Below are 22,316 nucleotides of genomic sequence, written 5' to 3' on the forward strand. Positions count from 1 at the left end.
GAAATCTCATAACTAAATAGTCACACAGAGCTTTGTCGATTTCTTGCCAGGCTCAGTGGATAATATGTGACCTGTCGCACATGAGGGATTCTCTGTGGGGAGGGATGTAGCTCACAGCCTAGGCAGGGCATGAGGTATTTTTCTAAGGGGCCTCGCTGTGGGCTGGCTCTGTAGATTGGATGAAGCACAGAGACAGGGAAGTCAATCAGCTGCCTGTTGGATTTGTGGGGCTCTGAAAGGCCAATTTGCTGGGATTAACAGAGGTCTGGCTTAATAAATGTGTCTGCTTGTCTAATATATTTGAGTAAATGAACCTTAAAATACTTGATTTAATTTAGCATTGGGCACCAGATATCAGTGGCTGATGAAGAACTCAAGAATCCTGTTGAGTGTTCCAGCTTTGCAAAGAAGGTAAAATCAACCATGCTGCCATAACAGCTGATGAGAAACAAAAGCAATTTGGAAAACAAAATTAGCTCCTGCCATTTCCCCAACACAAGAGTCTGTGGCTTGCCACCTGGGGACCAAGTGTTCCCATTCAGCACAGTTTGTTTGCTGTGGCTCAGTGCCCTGACTGGCTGGCAGGAGGGCACATACTCTCTTACTTCAGATGGCATTCCCTTTGCCCTGCATCTCTGCACCCTTGCTGGGCCCTGGATCTCCCAGTGAAACAGCCAGATGGAGACAAGATCAAATCTGCTAGGACAGGAGGAATTCCATTCCTCTCAAAAGAGATTCCATTGCCCAGGACAGCACCAACCCAGTGAATCTTAAGAAGAGAAGGCAGAAAAAGGAGAGAGGGCCATGTATACTACTGAGAGCTGAAGAAGATGAGCTGGAAGTAGTGAAGATTCTCTAAAGAGAAAACTATTAAGGGAGAAAAACGCCTGATGGTCATAGGTGGGAAAAGATGAGAAATAGTTGAAGGCAGTAAAACAAGATGAGAAGCTGAAAGAGCTGTGCAGTGAACATCCACATACACACTACCTGTGGTCCATCATTAACATTTGCTATGCTTGCTCTATCACATGTCTATCTGTCCATCCTTCTGTATACATCTATTAGTCTATCTTGATGTTTTATTCATTTCAAAGTAAATTTAAGATACCTATATTCTTTGTCCTAAATGATTCAGCTTGTGAATCGTTAACTATAATTGAATATTTCTTTACACTTTTACCCCGTGGGGGCATAAATCCTATCAACAATGGAATGCAAAATTCAGCAGTGTGTACTTACTGAGTTTTAGAAAAGACATTCACCTGTGTAATCCAAACTTCCTGAAAGTCCTCTCATGCCCCTTCTTAGTCAATCTCCAGCCCAGTCCCCCTTCTCAGTCAATCTCTAGCCCAGTCTCCAGAACCAACCACTATTCTATTTTTTCATCATAAATTAGATTTGCTGGTTTGGAGATTTATCCATACTGATTATACACACACACATACATACATACACAAACACCGATTATACATATATATCAGTATTTATTTATTTCCTACTAAATTTCCTGCTAATGAATTCCTGGGCTGTTTCCTATTTTGGGCTGCTATGAAAAAGCCACTATGAACATTTATTTTTTTGTTTGTATACTTGCATCTTCTTTTCTCTTGACTAAATTCTTAGGGTTGCAGTTGCCAAATCATAAAATATACATATGGTACAATTGATGGAGGATTTTTCTTGGCCCCTTCACTGAACTCGCAGCAGGGGCACTCCCTCTACTGGCGCACAGTACTCAACCCCTTGTGGGAGGGAGCATGTGAGCGAGTGAGTGCGGGATCTGGCCAGACTCTCCGGGTGCTGACACAGGAGCAAGCTCCATGGAGGGCCCATGGCCAGACCAGGCGTGTCACCTCAGGGGGAACACAGCAGCCACAGGTGAGGGTGCTTGCAACCCTGAAGCCTCAGAGGGGGTGTTACGGTGCTCCTGTAGCTCCACCATCTGTGGACAGTGGCGTGTTAGCAGCTCAGTTGGCCCCATGCCTTGTCATGTGGGGCAGCTGCCCTCTGCACTGCGAATAAAGGGCCAGTGTGACAGTCTTTCTGGGGACCCACACTCGGTGGATCTTGAACTCTTGTCTGGCATCCAAGAAGAATGAGGTCACATGGATCGTTGAAGGATGGTGAAGGCAGAGAATTTTATTGAGCAATGAAAACAGCTCTCAGCAGAGAGGGGAGCTGGAGAGGAGACAGGAAGGGCAGATCATCTCCTCCCTGACTTCAAGTCAAGCTGTCTCCTCCCGGAAGTCAGGCCGTCGTCTTCTCTACCAACTGAGTCTGGGGTCTTTACAGACACAGGGTGGGGATTGTGTGCTGATTCATTTGTAAATATGCAAAAAAGGATCAAGTGAAGACACCACTCAAAAGTGGGTGTGACAGTGTAGAAAACCAACTAGGAAAGGGTAGGTATATGTAAAATAGGTGAAGGATAGGGATCAATCAGAGAAAGCGCACCAAACAGGAAGACAAGTTTTCAATCCAGTCCAAAGATTTAACTTGTAACTTGGCTTTCAGGCTTTAAACTGTCTTTGGCTTGGAGGTGGGGTTTCACTGGGTACCCGCCCCTATCTGCCTAGGCATTTGGCTGCCTCCTGTCGCTATCACACCACTTTGGAAAAAGTTCTTGCAGTTTCTTACAAAACTAAACATTTTCCTAAATGGTTCTACCATTTTCCTAAATGGTTCTACCATTTTACATTTCCACCAAAATTCTATGAGTCCTAATTGTCCTGCATCTTCAATATTACTTGATATTATCATATATATAATATATATTATGATATTATATATCTCTAATGAGATGTGTGTATATATATATAAAATTATATATATATATATATAGCCATTCTGTTGGGTGTTTAGAGATATCTCATTTTCTTTTTAAAGAATGTAGCAAAGGTAATGAAGTGATTGAAGGTTTTCTGTCAGATAAGACCTGATGGGCTGACCAGTAGAAACTAGAAATTTTGCCTAAATCCATTTGTCAATGCAACAGATTCTGATTGCTGAATGAGTCCTCACAGATCACCAGATCACCTAACCCAAACCACTCATTTAACAGATAAAGAAGTAAGGGCCAGAATGGGGACAAACTTTGCCTCAGGATATTGATTCAAACAGTAACAGAGTGGGTTTCAAGTCACTGTTCTAATTATACTAGAAATGGTGACTCTCTGCCACACATGTTGTTATTCCCTTATTCCATGGCCCTGATTGACATTTGCTATGCTCAGCCCAGCTTGACTTTAGCTCCCTTCTCCAAACAGGACCATAAACAGCCACTGTTGACCCTTTGGATTTTATATGCATGTCAGAACTTATTTACACTTCATTCATCGATTAATTCAGAAGGTCACACCCACGTAAGTGTCATCACCCAGTCATAAGTATGGGAAAAAATGCCTGAACTCTGAGGTTTGTCCTTAGTTAAGGGAAGGAGTATATCTCTTTCCATACTCCCTTTCTTCTTTCATTTACCAAATAGAAAATAAAATATGTCAGATGCTTAGGACTGTATCTGTAATCCTGCCCAGCTCCAGCCATCAACCTGATCATAAAACAGAGCTATAGAATTTTAAAGCAGAAGAAATTAAATTATTGTTTCAAAGGCCCAGTTGAAAATTCTGAGCTAGAAAGAAATTTCAGTATTATAGTAGGGACACCATCTGAAAGCTGCAGCTGGGAGCCTCTGCAGGGTTTTGTACACATGCATCCAGGCCATACATGGGTATGCTGTGAAGGACTGTCCTGCCCCACTTAAAGGGCAGCTCTGTGCATTCCGCAACTGGCTACATTACTACTCTCCATCCTGCTGTCATCCTGACACAGAGAGGAGAGGGAGTCTGCTCATCTTCCTCTGTGATATCTCTTTATCAGCTGCCTTAGATCAGCCTTCAACTGTTACATCTTACTTTCCAAACAACAGAGAATTTGAGAGGGCACTGACTGTAAGATGCCCACTGAATAATGACTCATCAATCTGAAGATTTGTACTCTCTTCTCTCCAATGAGCATCTCCTTTTTAATCAAGATTCTTCTTTCTAGGAAAATAAAATATATAATTAGAGCTGACCCTTGAACAACAAGGGTTTGAAATGTACAGGTCCACTTATATGTGAGGTTTTTTTTTTTCCAAGAAATACAGTTAACCCTCCATATCATCAGGATCCACATCTGCAACCAAGCTTAGATTGAAAATACAGCATTTGCAGAATGCAAGAAGTGCAGATATGGAGGGCCTACAATGGGATTGGAGTATGTATGGATTTTTGCATACACAGGGGTCCTGGAACCAATCCTCTGTGAATTCTGAGGTATATCTGCATTCTATTTCTCTCTTCATCCTTGAGAAATTCCTATCTGTTATGATTATTCAGGGAAAAAACAGAAAGAGAAAAAGATTAATAAATGATCACAAATATGTATGTTTGTGTATTTTCCAACCTATTAAAAATGGTAAAAATGCCTTGCAATGGAAAACACAGATATAATAATATAAAAAGTCAGTAATCGGATGGCGCATCTAATTTATGTATATTTTCTGCTCTATGAAAGGCAATGTGTGGCCGGGCGCAATGGCTCACGCCTGTAATCCTGGCACTTTGGGAGGCCGAGGTGGGTGGATTGCCTGAGCTCAGGAGTTCGAGATCAGCCTGGGCAACACGGTGAAACTCCATCTCTACTAAAATACAAAAAAATAGCTGGGTGTGGTGGTATGCACCTGCTATCCTAGCTACTAGGGAGGCTGAGGCAGGAGAATTGCTAGAACCCAGGGGGCGGAGGTTGCAGTGAGCTGAGATCATATCACTGCACTCCAGCCTGGGTGACACAGCGAGGCGACAGAGTGAGACTCTGTCAAAAAAAGGAAAGAAAGAAAGACAATGTGCCTAAGGTGGGCACTACAGAAGTAAATAACTATGTGATCACTTCTCAGAAAGGTCTCATAATCCAGTGGAATATAGGATGAAAATATAAGTGACACCAGATACTGGAGGAGACAGGAAATGATCTCCTATTACCAAAACCCACAGGAACAGGTTACCAAAGCTGTTTCTACTTTACCCCAGGAGAAGGAGCAGAATGACATGCAAAATCCAGGATGCCCAGTCTTATCCTTATTTCTAGAATTTAACAGTTTATAACATGTTTGAAGTATACTAATACTCTTCCTAGATACTGGAAGAGTAATCATGGTTTTAAGAAACTGTATAAACTTTGTTTGTTTGTTTTCTTTTGCAAGTTAGGATGACAGTCTGAGAATTTCAGGAAAGGAAGGAAAGTTGATATCCCACACAAGACTGAATGAGTATTGTTACTTCTTCTTGTAGCCTCTCATCACTTTGGACAGCAGCATTTCCTTCACATTCCTTGCAGAGGGAACCAACACCATCACAGTCCAGGTGGCTGCTGGGAATGCCCTTATCCAGGACACAAAAGAGATTGCAGTTCATGGTAAGCCCTGAAAATGGTTCTGTGATGTTCCTTCCCACTCAGTTAATTGCCTCTGCCCACTCTCCCTACAATCATTGAGTGTGGTGGAAATTCCTCAGGCCCTGGGAAAATGACATAGGTCAACAGGAAGCTTCCAAACCTACCTCTGACCTAGAGATTGAGGTTATAAGAGACGTATACCACAATCAGCTATTTGTTGTCCCCTGTGTTATGTCTGCCTCACAACGTGTTTGGGGTTCTCATTACACAAAGACACCTATCACAAATGGAAGGAAATGCAAGCTGGAAAGACTGTCATAGAAGGGGCTAGATCTTTTGTCCTGCCGAGGTATCTACAACGTATATGCAGGACACACTCTTTGTGAGATGAGGACCAGCAATTTCCAAAGGTCAGGAGTCATGATCCCTGCCTTGTAGGATTCATTGCTCAGTTAATGAGATGACTTATTCACAACTGATAGCTTTCTTGATTGTTGGAGATTTGAATATCATTTGCTGCAAAACTGGATAATAAGGCTAAGAATATAAGTTAGGACTAGGGCAGAAGAGTGGTGAATAGGACTACTATCCTGTTCTCAACTCTGGAGAACCATTCTTAAGAATATTATAAATGAAAGTGCCTCTACTGCCATTTCACACAACCTCTCCCAGGTCCTTAGACATAACCACTATCACTGTGGTTTTCTAGGAAGTTAAGTGAAGGCTTGTGATCCTCTGACTCAGATTATGTTCCTCCAGCCTCACACCAGGTAAATTCCTTTTCCTACCTTTCTGCAAATTTGCTTCTCAGGCTCTTCAAGGGGCACATGGAAGTTTTGTGTGTGTCTTTCAAAGTAAACATTTTAATTGAATTGTAAATTTTATACAGAAGTGTGCAGGGCACAAGTATTTAGTTTTATGAATTACCACAAAGTGAATACACCTGTATACTCACCAACCGGGTCAAGATACAAAGTTTCAACCTGTTTTCTAATCCTCAGAGGCAGTTTCTAGCACAATGGGCAAAGGGATTAAGGAAGGAGAAGTGAAAAGACTCCATTCCAAGCAAGCCCAAATTGTTAATGCTTTGTGTTGGCTCTGCATGGTACCACCTACAGGAGCAGAAGTCTCATTCTGGAGTTTCGTATTTGTCTTTCATTTCAGAGAATATACAGGAAGAAAGGCTTAAGATCTTAGGCACTAACAAAACTGATAGGAGCACAAATCTACTTCTAATCACCAAATTCTACTTTATTTCAGAAGTCAGGAAACAAGCTGAGAACGAGGAATTCTAGCAGAAGCCTGGTGAAACAGTAGATGCTTTACCGAAAGCACAGTGATGGTGGAGCCCCACACCTGTCACACCCTCTCTCTTCTCACTCTCCTAGCCTCACCTGAACACTCTCTCTCCCTGCAGAATATTTCCAGTCCCAGCTTTTATCATTCTCTCCTAATCTGGATTACCACAATCCTGACATTCCTGAGTGGAGACAAGATATTGGCAATGTCATCAAGCGAGCTCTGGTTAAAGTAAGTTGGCTTTATATTTGTTTAAGTTCTTGCGGATAAAGAAAAGAACTAGATAATGTGGTCCACAATACATTGGCATGAATTAAAACTGCATTCCACAATTAGATAAAGATTATTTATCTGTAAAAAGAGAGAGAAGAGGCTGGGCGCAGTGGCTCACACCTGTCATCCCAACACTTTGGGAGGCCAAGGCAGGCACATCACGTGAGACCAGGAGTTCGAGACCAGCCTGGCCAACATAGCAAAACTCTGTCTCTACTAAAAATACAAAAATTAGCAGGATGTGGTGGCGTACACCTGTAATCCCAGCTACTCAGGTGGCTGAGGCACGAGAATCGCTTGAACCAGGGAGGTAGAGGATGCAGTGCGCTGAGATTGCACCATTGCCCTCCAGCCTGAGTGACAGAGCAAGACTTTAACAACAAAAAAAAAAAAAAAAAAAAAGAAGAAGAAGAAAGAATTGTAGGATTAAAAGGGAGGAGAGAAGTATAAAAGAGAGTCTAGTTCAATGTTTGAAGAAGGAAACTGGCCCAATGTTTATTATGAATTTTTCTGAGACAGGGGCTTGATCCCATTAATGCACTAATGGATGGACCACTCACTGAGTTTTTGCTAATATTCTGCACTTGTCTGGCTCTGTGTTCACCAAGAGGGTCTTCTTAACCAAACATTTATACTCACAAGACTACCATTGGCCACAGATTGCACTCAGAAGGCTACAGGCCAAGAAAGAGAGCATTCCAGCAGGGTAATAGAATTACAGAGTTAATCCAAGGTCAAATTTGCCTTAGAGAAAGTAAAAGGGTTTTGTTAAACATTTTCTCAGAGGTAGGCACTAGAATATATTGATGAATAAAACATGGTCAATTGAAATGTAGAAATAAGTCTAATGTGTAAGCAGCTCTAAGCTAGAGGCATGGCCAGCATCTCTATGGGGCAGAGAGAACAGTGTAATTCACGCTATCCAGGGACATGAAGACTTGGCACAGATTTGCAACTCAATAAATACTTGTTGAACTCTTGGAAGTCTTTGGAGAGAATACTTGAACTGTGTTTGCAAGGATAAATGTCAGTTAACAGGGGCAGGATGGCATTTGAATGAACAGCATGTGCAAAGTCATGGACTATTTAAAGAGTACAGCACACTTTGGGAGGCTGAGGCAGGTGGATCACCTGAGGTCAAGAGATCAAGACCATCCTGGCCAACACGGTGAAACCCTGTCTCTACTAAAAGTACAAAATTAGCTGGGTGTGGTAGCGTGTGCCTGTAGTCCCAGCTACTTGGGAGGCTGAGGCAGGAGTATCACCTGAACCCAAAAGACAGAGGTTGCAGTGAGCCGAGATACTGTGCCACTGCACTCCAGCCTGGTGACAGAGCGAGACTCTATCTCAAAAAAAAAAAAAAAAAAAAAAAAAAAAAAAAAAAAAAAAGAGTATGACATATCTGGGAAATGGAAAAGAAGTTTGGCATAGCTAGTTTGTAGGTTATAAGGGCAGGTGCAGCTTAAATTGAGCTAGGATGCTTATGTCATATTGTGTAGGGTCTGAGAGACCAATAAAAGCTTGGCATCTATTCTGAAGGCACTGGGGAGTATTTAAAGTATTGTTTTTTTATTTCAGTAAGAGAATAGGTTTATATGTCAGGAACCCATTCTGGTGGCAATGCAGAGGACAAGCTGGGGTAGGAAGGGAACATAGTGGGGGAGACATTTCACAAAAGATGACCAGCTAAAAGATCACTGAAGTTATCTAGGCCAGGAATATAAGGTGCTCAAGAAGAAGAGGTAAAGGCTACTTAAAAAGTGGAACAATAGAACTGGTGACTAAGAAATGTAGTGTGGGTGAGAAGGAGAGAGAAATTCTCTGATGACAAGAGCTGGTAGGAGATGGCCTTACATTAATCAAGATAGGGACTGTGTAGGAGAAGCACGCTTGGGAAACAATAATGATTTGACTTTTAATATAAGTCTGGAGCACGTGAGAAACAGTTGGGTGAAGATGACCAGGAGGATTGAAAATATGGATCTGAAGATGAAGCAGAGGTTCATGCTGGAGGGAGAGATGTAAGAGAGGAGGCTGTGGAGGTTGTTAGGCTCTCCAAAGAGGAGTTGGGGAATGAGGCAGACACGCTGCTGGTGGTTCCCCAAGGCAGAGGAGAAAGATCCAGGAAGGACATGGAGAAGGAGCTGACAGAGAGGAAGAAGAATAAATAGAAGAGAATGACATAGGAGCATTCCTGTATGGAGTGGTCTATAAGAGTAACTACACTTCAAATCTTTTTACAAAGAGACTGTTCATAGAAAGAGATGAGAATGAGGGCCGGGAGTGGTGGCTCATGCCTGTAATCCTAGCACTTTGGGAGCCGAGGCAGGTGGATTGCCTGAGCTCAGGAGTTTGAGACCACTCTGGGCAACACAGTGAAACTCCATCTCTACAAAAATAAATTTTAAAAATGTAGCCAGGGATGGTAGCGCATGCGGGTAGTCCCAGCTACTCAGCAGGCTGAGGCAGGATAATTGCTTGAATCCAGGAGGTGACGGTTGCAGTGAACCAAGATTGCTCCAGTACACTCCGGCCTGGGCAACAGAGTAAGACTCCGCCTCAAAGGAAAAAGAAAAAAAGAGATGAGAATGAGACTGTTATGTATGCTGTGTTAGTCTGTTTGGGCTGCTATAACAAGGTTCCATAAACTGGGTGGCTTACAAACAACAGAAGTGTATATCTCACAATTCTGGAGGCGGGGAAGTACAAGATCAAGATGCTGGCAGATCTGATGTCTGGTGAAAGCCTCTTTCCTTATTCAAAGACAGAACCTTCTTGCTGTGTCTTCACATGGTGGAAAGGGCAAGGTGGCTCTCTGGGGTCTCTTTTATAAAGGCACTAATCCCATTCATGAGGGCTCCACCCTTATGACCTAATCACCTCCCAAGTCCCCACCCTGATACCATCACGTTGGATGTTAAGTTTTGACAGATGAATGGGGGTGGGGGGTGCAAAAACATTCAGATCATAGCATATGTCTTTGGTTGCAAGACATCCAGAATTGGGTTGTATTATGTGTGGTTATATTCATTAAAAACATACTAGCTTTTTAGGAAATAACTTGGTAATTGCAATAATAATCATCAGTCCTTTCAGTTGATTCTCAGGCCTCAAATCTCACAAGGACCAATCACTCATATGTCCCTTTGGTTGGGTTAAATGAATCTAGATACATTGCTCCAAGGTCCCTCTAAGGGTCTTGATGGACTGACGCTCCCTGACATTGTTCTTTCCTGAGACAAAGGGTCACACCAGTGAAGGCATTAATAAACTCACCACCCCACCCCTTCACTGCATTGGGTGATTCTCTGCATTTCACCCCTTAGTCTGGCCTCCTGAGACTTGCTTTAAGGTTAGGTGAAGGCCCCCAGCCTTATGGACTTGGGCATTGAGACTTAATGCTACTGAAGATCATGCTTTGAAAGGATGCTGAGGCATCTAGCTCACCACCTCAGGGTGTTAAGAGGATGCCTCCCTGGTTGGTGGACTCTTTAGGCTTCTGACTGCCGCTTCTTACTTCCCTGCAGGCTGGCTCTTTCACTTTCTTTATCACGTCCCTGAGAGTTCACTCCAATCTGTAAGCCTTATTCCAAATAGGAATCAGAGCTGAGCAAATGGAAAACAACCAACCCCTCCACTTCTGTTCAATCTTCGATCTAGCCACTGTTTATTTAATTTTTACTCTGTGTCAAGCATTCTTTGGAACAGTGAGACCCCAGACAGAAATATCTGGGCAATCACACCATAAGAACCTGTATTAGTCCATTCTCAAATGGCTGTAAAGAAAAGCCCGAGACTGGGTAATTTATAAAGAAAAAAGGTTTAACTGACTCACAGTTCTGCATGGCTAGGGAGGCCTCAGGAGACTTAACAATCATGGCAGAAGGCACCTCTTCACAGGATGACAGGAGAGAAAAGAGTGGCAGAGCGAAGGGGGAAAAGCCCCGCATAAAACCATGAGCTCTCGTGAGAACTCACTATCATGAGAACAGGAGGATGGGAAACCACCCCTAGGATTTGATCACCTCCACCTGGTTCCTCCCTCAACACCTGGGGATTCTGGGAATTACTATTCAAGATGAGATTTGGGTGGGGACACAAAGCCTAACCATATCAGGGTCTATCTGAGAAAAGACTGCACCAGCCAGATGCAATCATGTGTCATGGTAGACATGATCTATATCTCTGAAATGCAGTGCACGTGGTCCTTTGGAGGCGTTTGGGGTGGGAGGCTAACGTGGAGGAGATCACTACAGATAGAGGTAGTCAGGGGGTACTTCTTTGAGGATAGGGGTATTTCACCTCATTCACAAATTATATATTTGGATTGGCAGAAGAGGGGGGCGTGGCGTTCTGGATAAAAGATCTTCAGGAGACACACGGGAAAGAACAAGCTTACCCTTCACGGGGGAGAACTCTGCATCCTGTTTTCTTTACAAATTTGCCTTCAGACAGAAGCTGACTTTTAAGTGTTTATCACAAAAGCAATATCATTCTTTTACTAACCACTCAGGAATAGAAAAATTCACTCGTGTTCTCAGCCTCTTAACAACGTTTAGTATTTTGTTATTTTTTTCTTCTATACATTTGTATTTTTATAGAGTTGTAACCAAAAAAATGTAAGGAAATAGATTGGAATGCAGCTATCATAAGTATTTTTCTATGTTGTCTCATAGTACTCATTATCATCTTAATGGTAGCATAATATTCTATCAGGTGATTATACCGGTATTTACTTAATTTTTTTGAATACTGGAGGTTTTCCCATTTATTTGCTATTATAAGTAATGTATTTTTTCCTGCGTATGGCTTTTCCTATATTTTGGATCATGTCTTTAGAACAAACTCACCAAGTTACAGTTACTGACTGAAGGGTGTGAATATTTTTATGGCCTTTAAATTAAGTCTTTCAGAAAACAAATTGGCAATATGTATCAATTTCTAGCACTGCCAGCGCCAAATGAGGGAACTTCCTTCACTGCAGTCTTACCAATATTAGCTATTACACTTAAAAAAATCCTGCTTTAATAAGTGAAAGAAAGTGTTGCTTGGCTTTCTTTAAATTTTCATTTTCCCATGTTTGCTTATGACTTCTTTTTCTTCATTTGCACCCAGCCTGTGTTTCAGCCAGACGTTCTAGCCCTCATAGAAAAAATGGAAAATATGAGAGGAACTTTTGCAAATGTTCCCAGCAAATAATGTTTTAAAAATCATTTGTAATACCATTCTAGTTTCAGTAAAAATGTATGTAAGAGCAGAGGAGGTGGTGAAACTAATAATGTTTTACCTAGCAGATCTAAGGGAAAAACTGAAAGAAAGCCTGAATGTATATTGGAGCCTGTGCCTAAAAAGCTGCATTTGAAAAACTCATATGAGCCCTCTGGCAGTGCACACTCTGCTCTTGTCATTGATTGGAGGAGGGCTGGTTCCTCCACAGCCTCTCTTTGTCTGAACATCTTTGCAGGTAACCAGCGTCCCAGAGGACCAGATCCTCATTGCCGTGTTCCCTGGCCTCCCCACTTCAGCAGAGCTTTTCATTCTCCCACCCAAGAACCTGACGGAGAGGAGGAAAGGCAACGAAGGGGACCTGGAACAAGTAAGTGAAAGCAAATCTGGCTGGGACCCTTGCCTGCACCCTACGCCCTGAGAGGGCACAAAACTGTTTTCAGCAAGAAAGGGAGACAGGCTCTCTTCCATTGCCCCAACAGCCAAGGTTTTGAAGAGCAATCACCTTTACCCAGAGTAAATACAGGTGCAAATAGACTGGAGCATTCAGCTACTCAGGAAGGAATGGCACCCCTGGCATTATTCATTGCAATGTCTGACATCCCTGTGCCAGCTCATGTCTCCCTCCCAGTGACTCCTCCTGGGGTACAGGGGAAGGGGAACAGGAGAAAGAGAGAGAGAGAGAGAGAGAGAGAGAGAGAGAGAGAGAGAGAGAGAGAAATTTGAATTTCCTTGTTTATTTCTGGGACTATGTGCCTCTTGTCTTTAAACTGCACTAACCCCTAAAGATCCTGGCCAATTTTTAAGCTCTGCTTCTGGGGAGAAAGTGAACTGCTTTCAAACATGATTTTTTTGGAGAGGGATGTATTGCCTCACTTTACTTTAAGGAAGCAACATTTCCAAAAGGGATTGTGATTTACTGTTCTTATCAAATAGGCATATAGAACTATACTGTGATCTGCACACTGTCCTGGAAGTAAAGGGAATGGCAGGACTTGTGTTTCTCTTTTTCATCCTCTATTCCTCCTGAGGTCTTAATGTCTGCACTGTTTCACCCTTCCTTTCTTTCTCATGATGCTAAGTCAGGTGAAGTAGAAATAAGTGAGCATGAGGCTGCAGAAAATCGTCATGAATCACACACATTTGCTCCCATATGAGGTAATCATTGTACAGACATATTTTGTGTCCCTATGATACTCACTGGCCGTCACCCCATCCTTACAGCCATCCACAGACCTTGAGCAGTACAGATGTGATTGCAGTTTCTCTGAGAAATAATTTCTTGCATTGCAGGGTTGCATATTGAAGTTGGCCAGAAATAAATTTAGCTTCTCAATGCATACATCCCTTTTACAAGACCTCTTTATTCTGAAATAGCAAGTGGCATGTGTGAACTATATTTGGAAGCTACAATATCCATCCATTTAGATAAATAGGTAATTACAGTGATGAATAGCAGCTGTGATATTAAGGCGCATACAGCGAGATAAGAGGGACAACAGCCTAAGTCGGCCTCAGCTTTCATGTGGGAATTACAGAGTGATTAAATCGATGTTATGTGTTCTGAGACTTGCTAGGGAAAAGTAAAGAACAAAAATTATCCCATAAAAAGGAGGCAGCTTCTGCTTTGATGTTTGCTTCCCATTGTCTCTAAGATAGAAAACGCAGAGGAGTGGGCTGGGAGTATATGTGCCTGCTTAAATCCTGGCAGGGGCCTACATCCCCTGTGTGTATGACTTAATCAGATTACAGAGCTAATGATGGGTTGAACTTCTTTCATTGGAACCCATAACAGGTCTTTTTAGAGTGTTATAAAGACACGGATAAAAGAGCAGTGAACTAGGAATTGAATGAAACACCTATGTCTATTATAGCTCGAACTCACCACTGACTGTAGGCATGCCTCTTTCTGTCTCTCACTCTCCTCTCCAGAATAGGCAAATATTACCATCTATAGTTGTTTCTCAGTACACACAGGAGAATGGTTCTAGGATTTCTGATATACCAAATCTGTGCATCTTCAAGTCCTACAGTTGGCCCTGCAGAACTTGCATGTAAGAAGTTGGGCAACATGGTGAAACCCCGTCACTACTAAAAATACAAAAAGTAGCTTGGTGTGATGGTGACACGTGCTTGTAATCCCAGCTACTCAGGAGGCTGAGGCAGGAGAATCACTTGAACCCAGGAGGGAGAGGTTGCAGCGAGCCAAGATCATGCCACTGCACTCCAGCCTGGCGACAGAGTGAGATTCCATCTAGAAATAAAGAAGAAGAAGAAGAAGTAGTTGGGCCTCTGTATATTCTGTATATGCAAGTTTCGCATCCTGAGAATACTGTATTTTCCATCCACATTTTGTTGAAAAAATCCACATAGAAGTGGATCTGCTTAATTCAAAACTGTATAGTTCAAGGGTCAACTGTACTTCCTTGGTCTCACAAGGCTCCAAGGGCTGTGAGAACCACATTGATAAATATGTCCCAATATCTTATCCCTAATTGAACCACGGTGACTTTTTACCTATTGACCTTCTCCTTGGTTTCTTATTCCATGAGGGAGCATCATTGCATGTCATGTCACCCCGTGCATCCTGTCTTTTTTTTCAGATTGTAGAAACACTGTTTAATGCTCTCAACCAAAATTTGGTCCAGTTTGAGCTGAAGCCGGGGGTACAAGTCATTGTGTATGTCACACAGCTGACGTTAGGTGAGTGCCACTGAGAACTGGGGAAATGGGAAAGATGATTTGTTATCCCAGAGAGAAAAGGAGGAGAGAATCATGAAACCCTGCTCCATAATGCCTGAAATTCGCTTTGTAGAAGGGTCCTTTTTGTAGTTATGGGTTCAGAAGGATGTTCACATCAGTCACATTGTTCTGAAGGCATCCTACAAGAAGACTTTCTTAGGAGTAGCTTTGCCATTGAATCCCTAGATGGTCTTGGAGAAAACCTACAATTTACTTGGGTCTTAACCTTATTCATTTGTTTGTTTGTATATTTCTTTATTTTGTCTGTGGCAAATGGGATTATATTGGATAGTCCTCTAGCTCTCTTCATGCATATGATTATTTGATTTTATGAATCTTGGATGGTAGGCCACAGAACTTTAAAACTCCCTTCTAGTTTACAATGTGTGAGTCAAAGTAGAAACAGGAACAAACTCTAGTTAGCTTATTTATGAAAAAAATCTAAAAAGGCATGTCCTATGGGGCATCTACTTTGGGCTCTCTGGGAGAACCTGTTTACTAAATGGTTCTTAATAATGTCAGACTTTTCCAATGTGTAGATCACAAATGTGCCCATCCAGTGGGTTTTTATCAGAACAGAGTGAAGGAGGAGAATGAAACACTGCATTAGTACTTAACCCAAAATTTCAAATGGGCTCCCTGTAATTTTGGTGACAGGCATGCAGGCTATCTAAGGGAAAGAGCACTGGAGACTTTATTCCATGCCCCTGAGCTGGACTTAAACGTTGTTCAGTTTAGACCAAGAACTAGCAGGTTTCCCCAGGATGAACAGAGAAGTTTACTTTCCCTAAGAAGCTGTACTCAGGTGCCATTGTCATCATTGAAGCCAGACTTTCTGCACCCAGATATCAGGCAGGGGAATTGGAGACTAGACATAAGGATGGAGATCAGTGGCCTCCTTCCTGCAATGAATACTCCCTCCAGCTAACAGCTTCCAAGTGAGCATATGTGTTCTTTTCCTTATCTGTTCTTCTTTCCCAGCTCCATTGGTGGACTCCAGTGCTGGGCACAGCAGCTCAGCCATGCTTATGCTGTTATCAGTGGTATTTGTTGGCCTGGCTGTGTTTTTGATCTACAAGTTTAAAAGGTATGTGCTATTACCATTCAATTTAGTAGTGTGGCTGGGTTCACTGCAAATGATTCTTCCTATAACTAACTTTACTAAACTCATCACAAGAATGTGGTTTTAATTCTCCTTGAACTTCTGTTTGACAGTGGGTAAAAGCAAGAATGGTTGAGGGTCATGGAATAAAAGGGTTTGAGACTCTGAACTCTTATCTATTATGATTTATAGATATAATGAATTAGGTAAATAAAGACTGGCCAATGAAATCAATTTATTATCTTCAAGAGAAATGTAAGGGGTTTTCAAACCTCAATCAAATTTCTAAAGTAAGGTCTTATATATTCAGAAGATCTTCCTATATGGATCAATATCCATTCAGGTGGTTAAATAGAGAAAATGCAGCTAAAATCTGATACAGACATGTAGAGACACCAATGCATTTTTTTTTATCCCCTGTTGCAGCTATTCAGCATCTCTCTTTAAATTTGTGTGCTAAACATATTCAACTATCATCCCTCTCTGTCTTTTTCCTATTCTAAAGGGAAATTGATTAGAAGAACAAAACTCCACGTCTTGAGAAATTATTTTTGAAAGCCACAGAAGGGGTGATATAACAAGATACTTATTAGAAACGTAAAATTGAAATCAATAATTTTGTACCAACATTCAAATTATAACTTTTACTAGGATGTATACTAATTAAGAGAATAAACTCTGAAATAAGATCCAATTTTAACTTTTAGCATTCGTAACCTTGGGCAATTGTATTTGCCTAAGTCTTAATGTCTTCATTAGTAAAATGGGAATAGCAATAATATTTTATAGGTTTGCTATGTGATTTAAATGTCGTAATGCGTGTAGGTGCTATGCACTAAGTAATCAACAAAGCTACACTATTATAAATAACAAAGCACATGCCTGCCAAAGATGCCCTCTGTGCCATAAACTGTTACATAATAGGCCCTCAGAAATTTTATCAGTGACCTAGAAATGTGCTTCCTGGGAAGCCTGGGTAAAGTAAAAATGTCATTAATTATTGTCAGATGAGTTTGAACGCAACTTTTAGTCCTGGAGTCTTTCCAGGAACTAAAGATAATGCTTTTAGATTTTGGTAGAGATCAGTGGTAAAGGTGCCTGACTTTTCCTGCCCCCCCCTTCCTTCTGCTTATGTCTCCTTTAGTGGCTATTTCAGTTGCTTAAAAACATCAGTGTAATTCAATATACCTCTCAGCATTAGCCGCAGCAGCAGGAATTCTATCAACACCCTCCGCACTCTCTAGAAGGACAGAGTGAGATTCACCTTCCTACTCAATTTATAGACCAGTATGTGAGTTCATGTCCTCTTGGATCAAGACGTGTCAACCCACATACCCCTGTTCCCTTTTAAAGGTGGATAAAATCTTTATGTCACAAAGTGAGAAAAGGTTCAATATAGAAACAGCCTGGTTAAGACAACACCCATTTATTTATAGATGTACTTCAATTATATGCAAAGAACATTTCACTTTTCACTCAGCCAAGAATTTGATTGTGGGGAAGCCTGGTGGTTGCTGGGCGTGACAATCAACTAAACCAAATGTCTCATCTCTGACTCCCAGAGCAGCATAGTTGCTGAGGACAAGGGCCAATAGAAGTCCTGTAAAGAGGCTTTTGTGTCAGATCGATCCAAAGTAAGGATACTTAAGGATCACTTATACTGTGACTTGGAAACCTTCTGTGTTTTTTTTGTTTTCGTTTTTGTTTTTTAGAAATGCTGTTAAACTCCTTAGACAGTCAACTTATTAATGTAGGCATCTCTAAATCTGTACACTTTAATAATGAATCCACGCCAGCTAATGACATCTCTAAAAAACTTCTACCTTTGTAGTTCCCAGGTATCAGCCCACCTTTTCTATGTCCCTGACAGTGAATCATGCAGCTGAGGCTACAGGAAATAAACTCCAGTCAAACTGGACAATAGCAGCATCAGTTAAGAGTAGTCATCAGTTAACCTTTACTTTTCTGTCTCCTTTTCGTGGAAGTTTTACTCCCAATGCTCAAGCCGTTTGGTTGAAATTCTGTTGACTTTTCTTTTATTTTTTTGTTCTGCTTTCCCTACTCATCACATGGAACCCCAGTAATGGCAACATGAAGTGTGCCTGGCTTGCCACAAGTACAGAGGTCAGGTTCCTAGCCCTGGATTCCCAGAGTCTCCTTTGCTTCTTTCATTACTATCCAATAGAACTTTCACAATGTTTAAAATGCTCCATCATCTGTACTATCTAATATAGTAGCCAGTAGTCTGACCGAGGAACTGAATTTGAATTGTATTTAACTTTAATTAATTTAAGTGTAAATAGCAACACCTGGCCATTAAACGCTCTGTTGAGCAGCACAGTTTAGTGTAAAGACATTTCTGTTTCTGTGTCCAGATCATTGGCCATACTGAGTTTCCAGATCCAAAACTTCCTCTCTGTAATTGCCAGTATTAACACATTAAGACATTCATTCATCCTACAAACATTTATTGAGTACTTCCTGTGTGCCAGGCACTGGAAATGATCTCAGTATCCCAAGTGCTTACATGACATGGAAAAAGAGAATAGAATTACTATGAGCCCCAAGCTTCCTTTAAATGAATATCACCTGGCCTCTCGCCGTCTATCTTGCTCTTGGATAGTGACTGCTATTTTCTGATATCTCAAGTAATATAATTAAAAATCATGATTAGATGGCTTTTCTTTCTGAAGACTGCCTAACAAGAATTTTTTTCCATAACTGAATATCTGCTTTTTCTCTATCCAGGAAAACATTTGAGCTTCTATATTCCTTCCAGTCTTTTTTTAGTAGGGCTTTCCTTATAGTCCAAAGCCCACTTTGCTGTCTCTAAATTTCCTCCTACAGGCTTCTAACACTCATAATAGATGGATAAATGGATACAAATGGATACAAACTACAGTTGGGTTTTTTTTTTTTTTTTTTAGAGGGAGACTCGAGCCTATCTATATTACTCCTCTTATTTAAACCTGTATGAATGTTGGTCCAAGACATGTCTCTTGATGTCTTCATTTTCCACATTCCTTGTATGCCGAAGTGGAGTTCAGACTTCTATTCTCAACAGTCCCACATGCGGATGTGTTAAGAAATGAAAAGCAACTTGACAAATTTTTTAAATTCTGCAAATTGAGATACAAAATTTATTCTCTTCCAACCATCGATTGCAAAAAGATGAAAAATATGCCAGTTTTTAGATGTGTTATTTGGAAATTGAAATAAAGTGAATAATCTCTATAAGGGCAAGTTTATCCAAATCCTCATAGGTATTATGAGCAAAGCGGGAAAGGGGAGGCAGTGGACTCTGGTTACACCTGTGTAGTACACAGACTTATGTGATAAGGAATGGTTTAAGCACCCCCAGCACCTAATAATATTACAGTTGGTCCCAACCTTCATGAGTAATACGTACTTTTATGGTTGAGAGGAATCTAAGTTATTAGACTGTATTTTCCTTTATATAAAAAAGAATATAAAGGCCAGCGTTAATTTTTAATTATACGCATTTAGAGAGCCTAGTGTGCTGCCTCACATGGATGCTGTTCACTTTGGGTTCTTGTAAATTATATTAAACTGGTTTAGACCAGTAGGGGTCATGGGGACACCTCCTTTAGTGTATGGAAAGCAAACATTAAAGACTAGAAAACTGAATGTAAAAAATAATTAGAAGCCAGTAAGTGTTTTCCACCTATTTTCAGATTTTTTCTTCTGAATTAGCTGCAGGAAACCCGTATTAAGTGTCTCCACATTTTGCGTAATTTGGAGTTGGAGCAGATAGGGGAATGTAGAAGCTTGAGAATACCACTGCTTGGCACAAGGACAACAAAGTGATTTTCCTTTAGAGATGCACAGGATGTCCTGGATTGGGGTGTGTGTCTGATGTCCCAAGTTTCAGTGATATCTGTGCTAGTAATTGGCTTTGTGAAATGTCTAGACTTTAGTCTAATTTCCTCATCCTTTGATGAGGTAAGAGGGGTCTCTTCTAGAAGTGATATTCTAAGATAAAAATATAATCTTTTTATTGATGAATATAATATAGTAAAGTAGAAAGAGCACAAGATTTAAGGTAATGTATTCATTGATTCAAAAAATGCTTAATAAATGTTAACCATGTGCCAAACACTGTGTTAAGTCAGGTGGATAGCGGAGAGGATAGAAAACATAGACCTTGCCTACATGGGGCTTTTAGTCCAGTGGGACAGAAAGAAAGAAAACAAGTCAATAAACATTGCCTATGGCATCACCCTAAACCAACACCATATTTATTTCTTATATAGGCAGTGTCCCATTGTTACATGTTTATAATGGAAAGCTGGATGGTCAGGGGAAGCCTCTCAGAGATGCATGTAAGCCAAGCTCTGAGAATAGCAGAGGGGAGCGTGTTACAGGCAGAGAGAACAGTTGGTTCTAAGTCCCCAAGATGTTGAAGAGCTGCTTCTATTAGAGTCTTGTAACTCAAAATGTGGGTCTCCAACTGATTAGCAGCATCAGCATCACCTGGGAGCTTGGCAGAATTGCAGAATCTCAATCCATCCAGTCTAGACTTACAGAACCACAATTCACATTTTAAGGAAGACTTGGGTGATGCTTAAGCATGTTAATGTTTGAGAAGCACTGAATTAAGGGAATACAAAGGAGGCTACCGAGGCTGGAACACACCGTGTGTGAGGAGATAATGAAGACGGGTCAGAAGATGAATGCCTCAAGAAGATTTAAGTGTGAACCCGCTCACTTCTCCAACCCCAAGCTAGTATGCTTTGTGTTTCCAAACCCCATCTACTACTTTTGTGTCTTTGAATGGAGCTATTTAGCTTCTCTTAATCCTTAATCACCTCCAAAATCCAAAAAGAAGCAATTGTCGTCTCCATTGAACAGATGAGGAAACTATCAAAGTATTTAAGGTACTTATCCCATAAGTGATGCTCTGAAAATTGTAGCAAAGGCTATGAATATATTATTTCTTGACTATTCATAAAGGAAGCCAATGTGAATTGATTAAATTGATGCAACCTTATAAATAGGTGTCTTTTCAGTCTGTACACACTTTGAGTCTTAAAGTCCAGCTCCTTTAGAAACTTCCAGCCCGGGCGACAGAGTGAGACTCCATCTCAAAAAAAAAAAAAAAAAAAAAAAAAAAAAAGCAAACTTAATACCAGGTAAATATTATAGAGTTTTAGTATCTAACTGCCCTTTTGTTTATATCTGCTTTTTTTTTTTATTGTACTTGAAGTTCTAGGGTACATGTGCATAACGTGCAGGTTACATATGTATACTTGTGCCATGTTGGTGTGCTGCACCCTGTTTTTTACCCACAGGAAAAGGTGCATTCCTCAGAGAGTTCTGTGGTTTATATCTTCCCTAGCATCTGGGTTCCTGGCTGGCTTTGTGTTCCTTGACCTCGTGGCCTCATTGTCTCTGGGGTTACCAATATCTTTCCTGACATGGACCCTTCCTACTAATAGCTTCTTCCTCTTCTTATCCCCCAGGACTTCCAGCTGCCCAAGTTTGGCATGCCCTGTGATCTTAATCTGATTTCGCTCCTGTCCCATGTAGGAAAATCCCTTGGATTAACATCTACGCTCAAGTCCAACACGACAAGGAGCAGGAAATGATTGGGTCAGTGAGCCAAAGTGAAAACGCCCCGAAAATCACACTCAGTGACTTCACGGAGCCTGAGGAGCTGCTGGACAAAGAACTGGATACGCGGGTCATAGGTACATGCTCCTGCTCCACTAAACTCCTCTGTCCTGTGTCCTCTAAACACTGGCCCGCTTCATCTGTCCTCTATACACTACTGGACTGGAAGGTGGGGACAAACAACTACCTATAGTGACAGAATCATGTTTTAAATTTGTCTGCCACCTCTGGCCACATGAAATTGGTAGATTTTTTTTTCCCTTAGAAGTCAATCAGGGTTGGAAGTACTGGAGTCTGAGTGGGGTAGGAATGAAGTCAACTGCCCATTACTGTTGGGATTTTTCTTCTTTTTCTATAAAGCAAAAGTATTATATGTCCTTACTAATAATTACATGAATGTGGAATCTGGCATCAGATAGCCCTGGGTCCATTTTTCTTGCTCTGCTAATCTACTACATCTGTGACTTCTCTGTGCCTCAAATTCCTGATCTGTGAAATGGGAGTAGTAGTACTTATGATTCGTTTCTATTTCTGTGTAGTACCTAAAAAAAAAAAAAAAAAAAAAAAATTCTAAGACTGTTGTGATAATTACATGCTGTTATGTCATTAG

General features: G+C 41.1%; 1 protein-coding gene across 1 annotated transcript in view; it reads left to right on the forward strand.

Moving 5' to 3' along the window:
* SORCS3 (sortilin related VPS10 domain containing receptor 3) overlaps nt 1-22,316 on the forward strand; it is a 621,661-nt gene that overhangs the window by 597,116 nt on the left and 2,229 nt on the right. The window contains exons 21-26 of the mRNA XM_007964048.3: nt 5,328-5,451; nt 6,848-6,960; nt 12,467-12,598; nt 14,832-14,931; nt 15,952-16,057; nt 21,623-21,783. Of these exons, the coding sequence (XP_007962239.3) occupies nt 5,328-5,451; nt 6,848-6,960; nt 12,467-12,598; nt 14,832-14,931; nt 15,952-16,057; nt 21,623-21,783 (736 nt within the window). The remainder of the gene's footprint in view (nt 1-5,327; nt 5,452-6,847; nt 6,961-12,466; nt 12,599-14,831; nt 14,932-15,951; nt 16,058-21,622; nt 21,784-22,316) is intronic.

Source organism: Chlorocebus sabaeus, chromosome 9, assembly GCF_047675955.1.
Source record: "Chlorocebus sabaeus isolate Y175 chromosome 9, mChlSab1.0.hap1, whole genome shotgun sequence".
In the NCBI taxonomy this organism is placed as follows: Eukaryota; Metazoa; Chordata; class Mammalia; order Primates; family Cercopithecidae; genus Chlorocebus; species Chlorocebus sabaeus.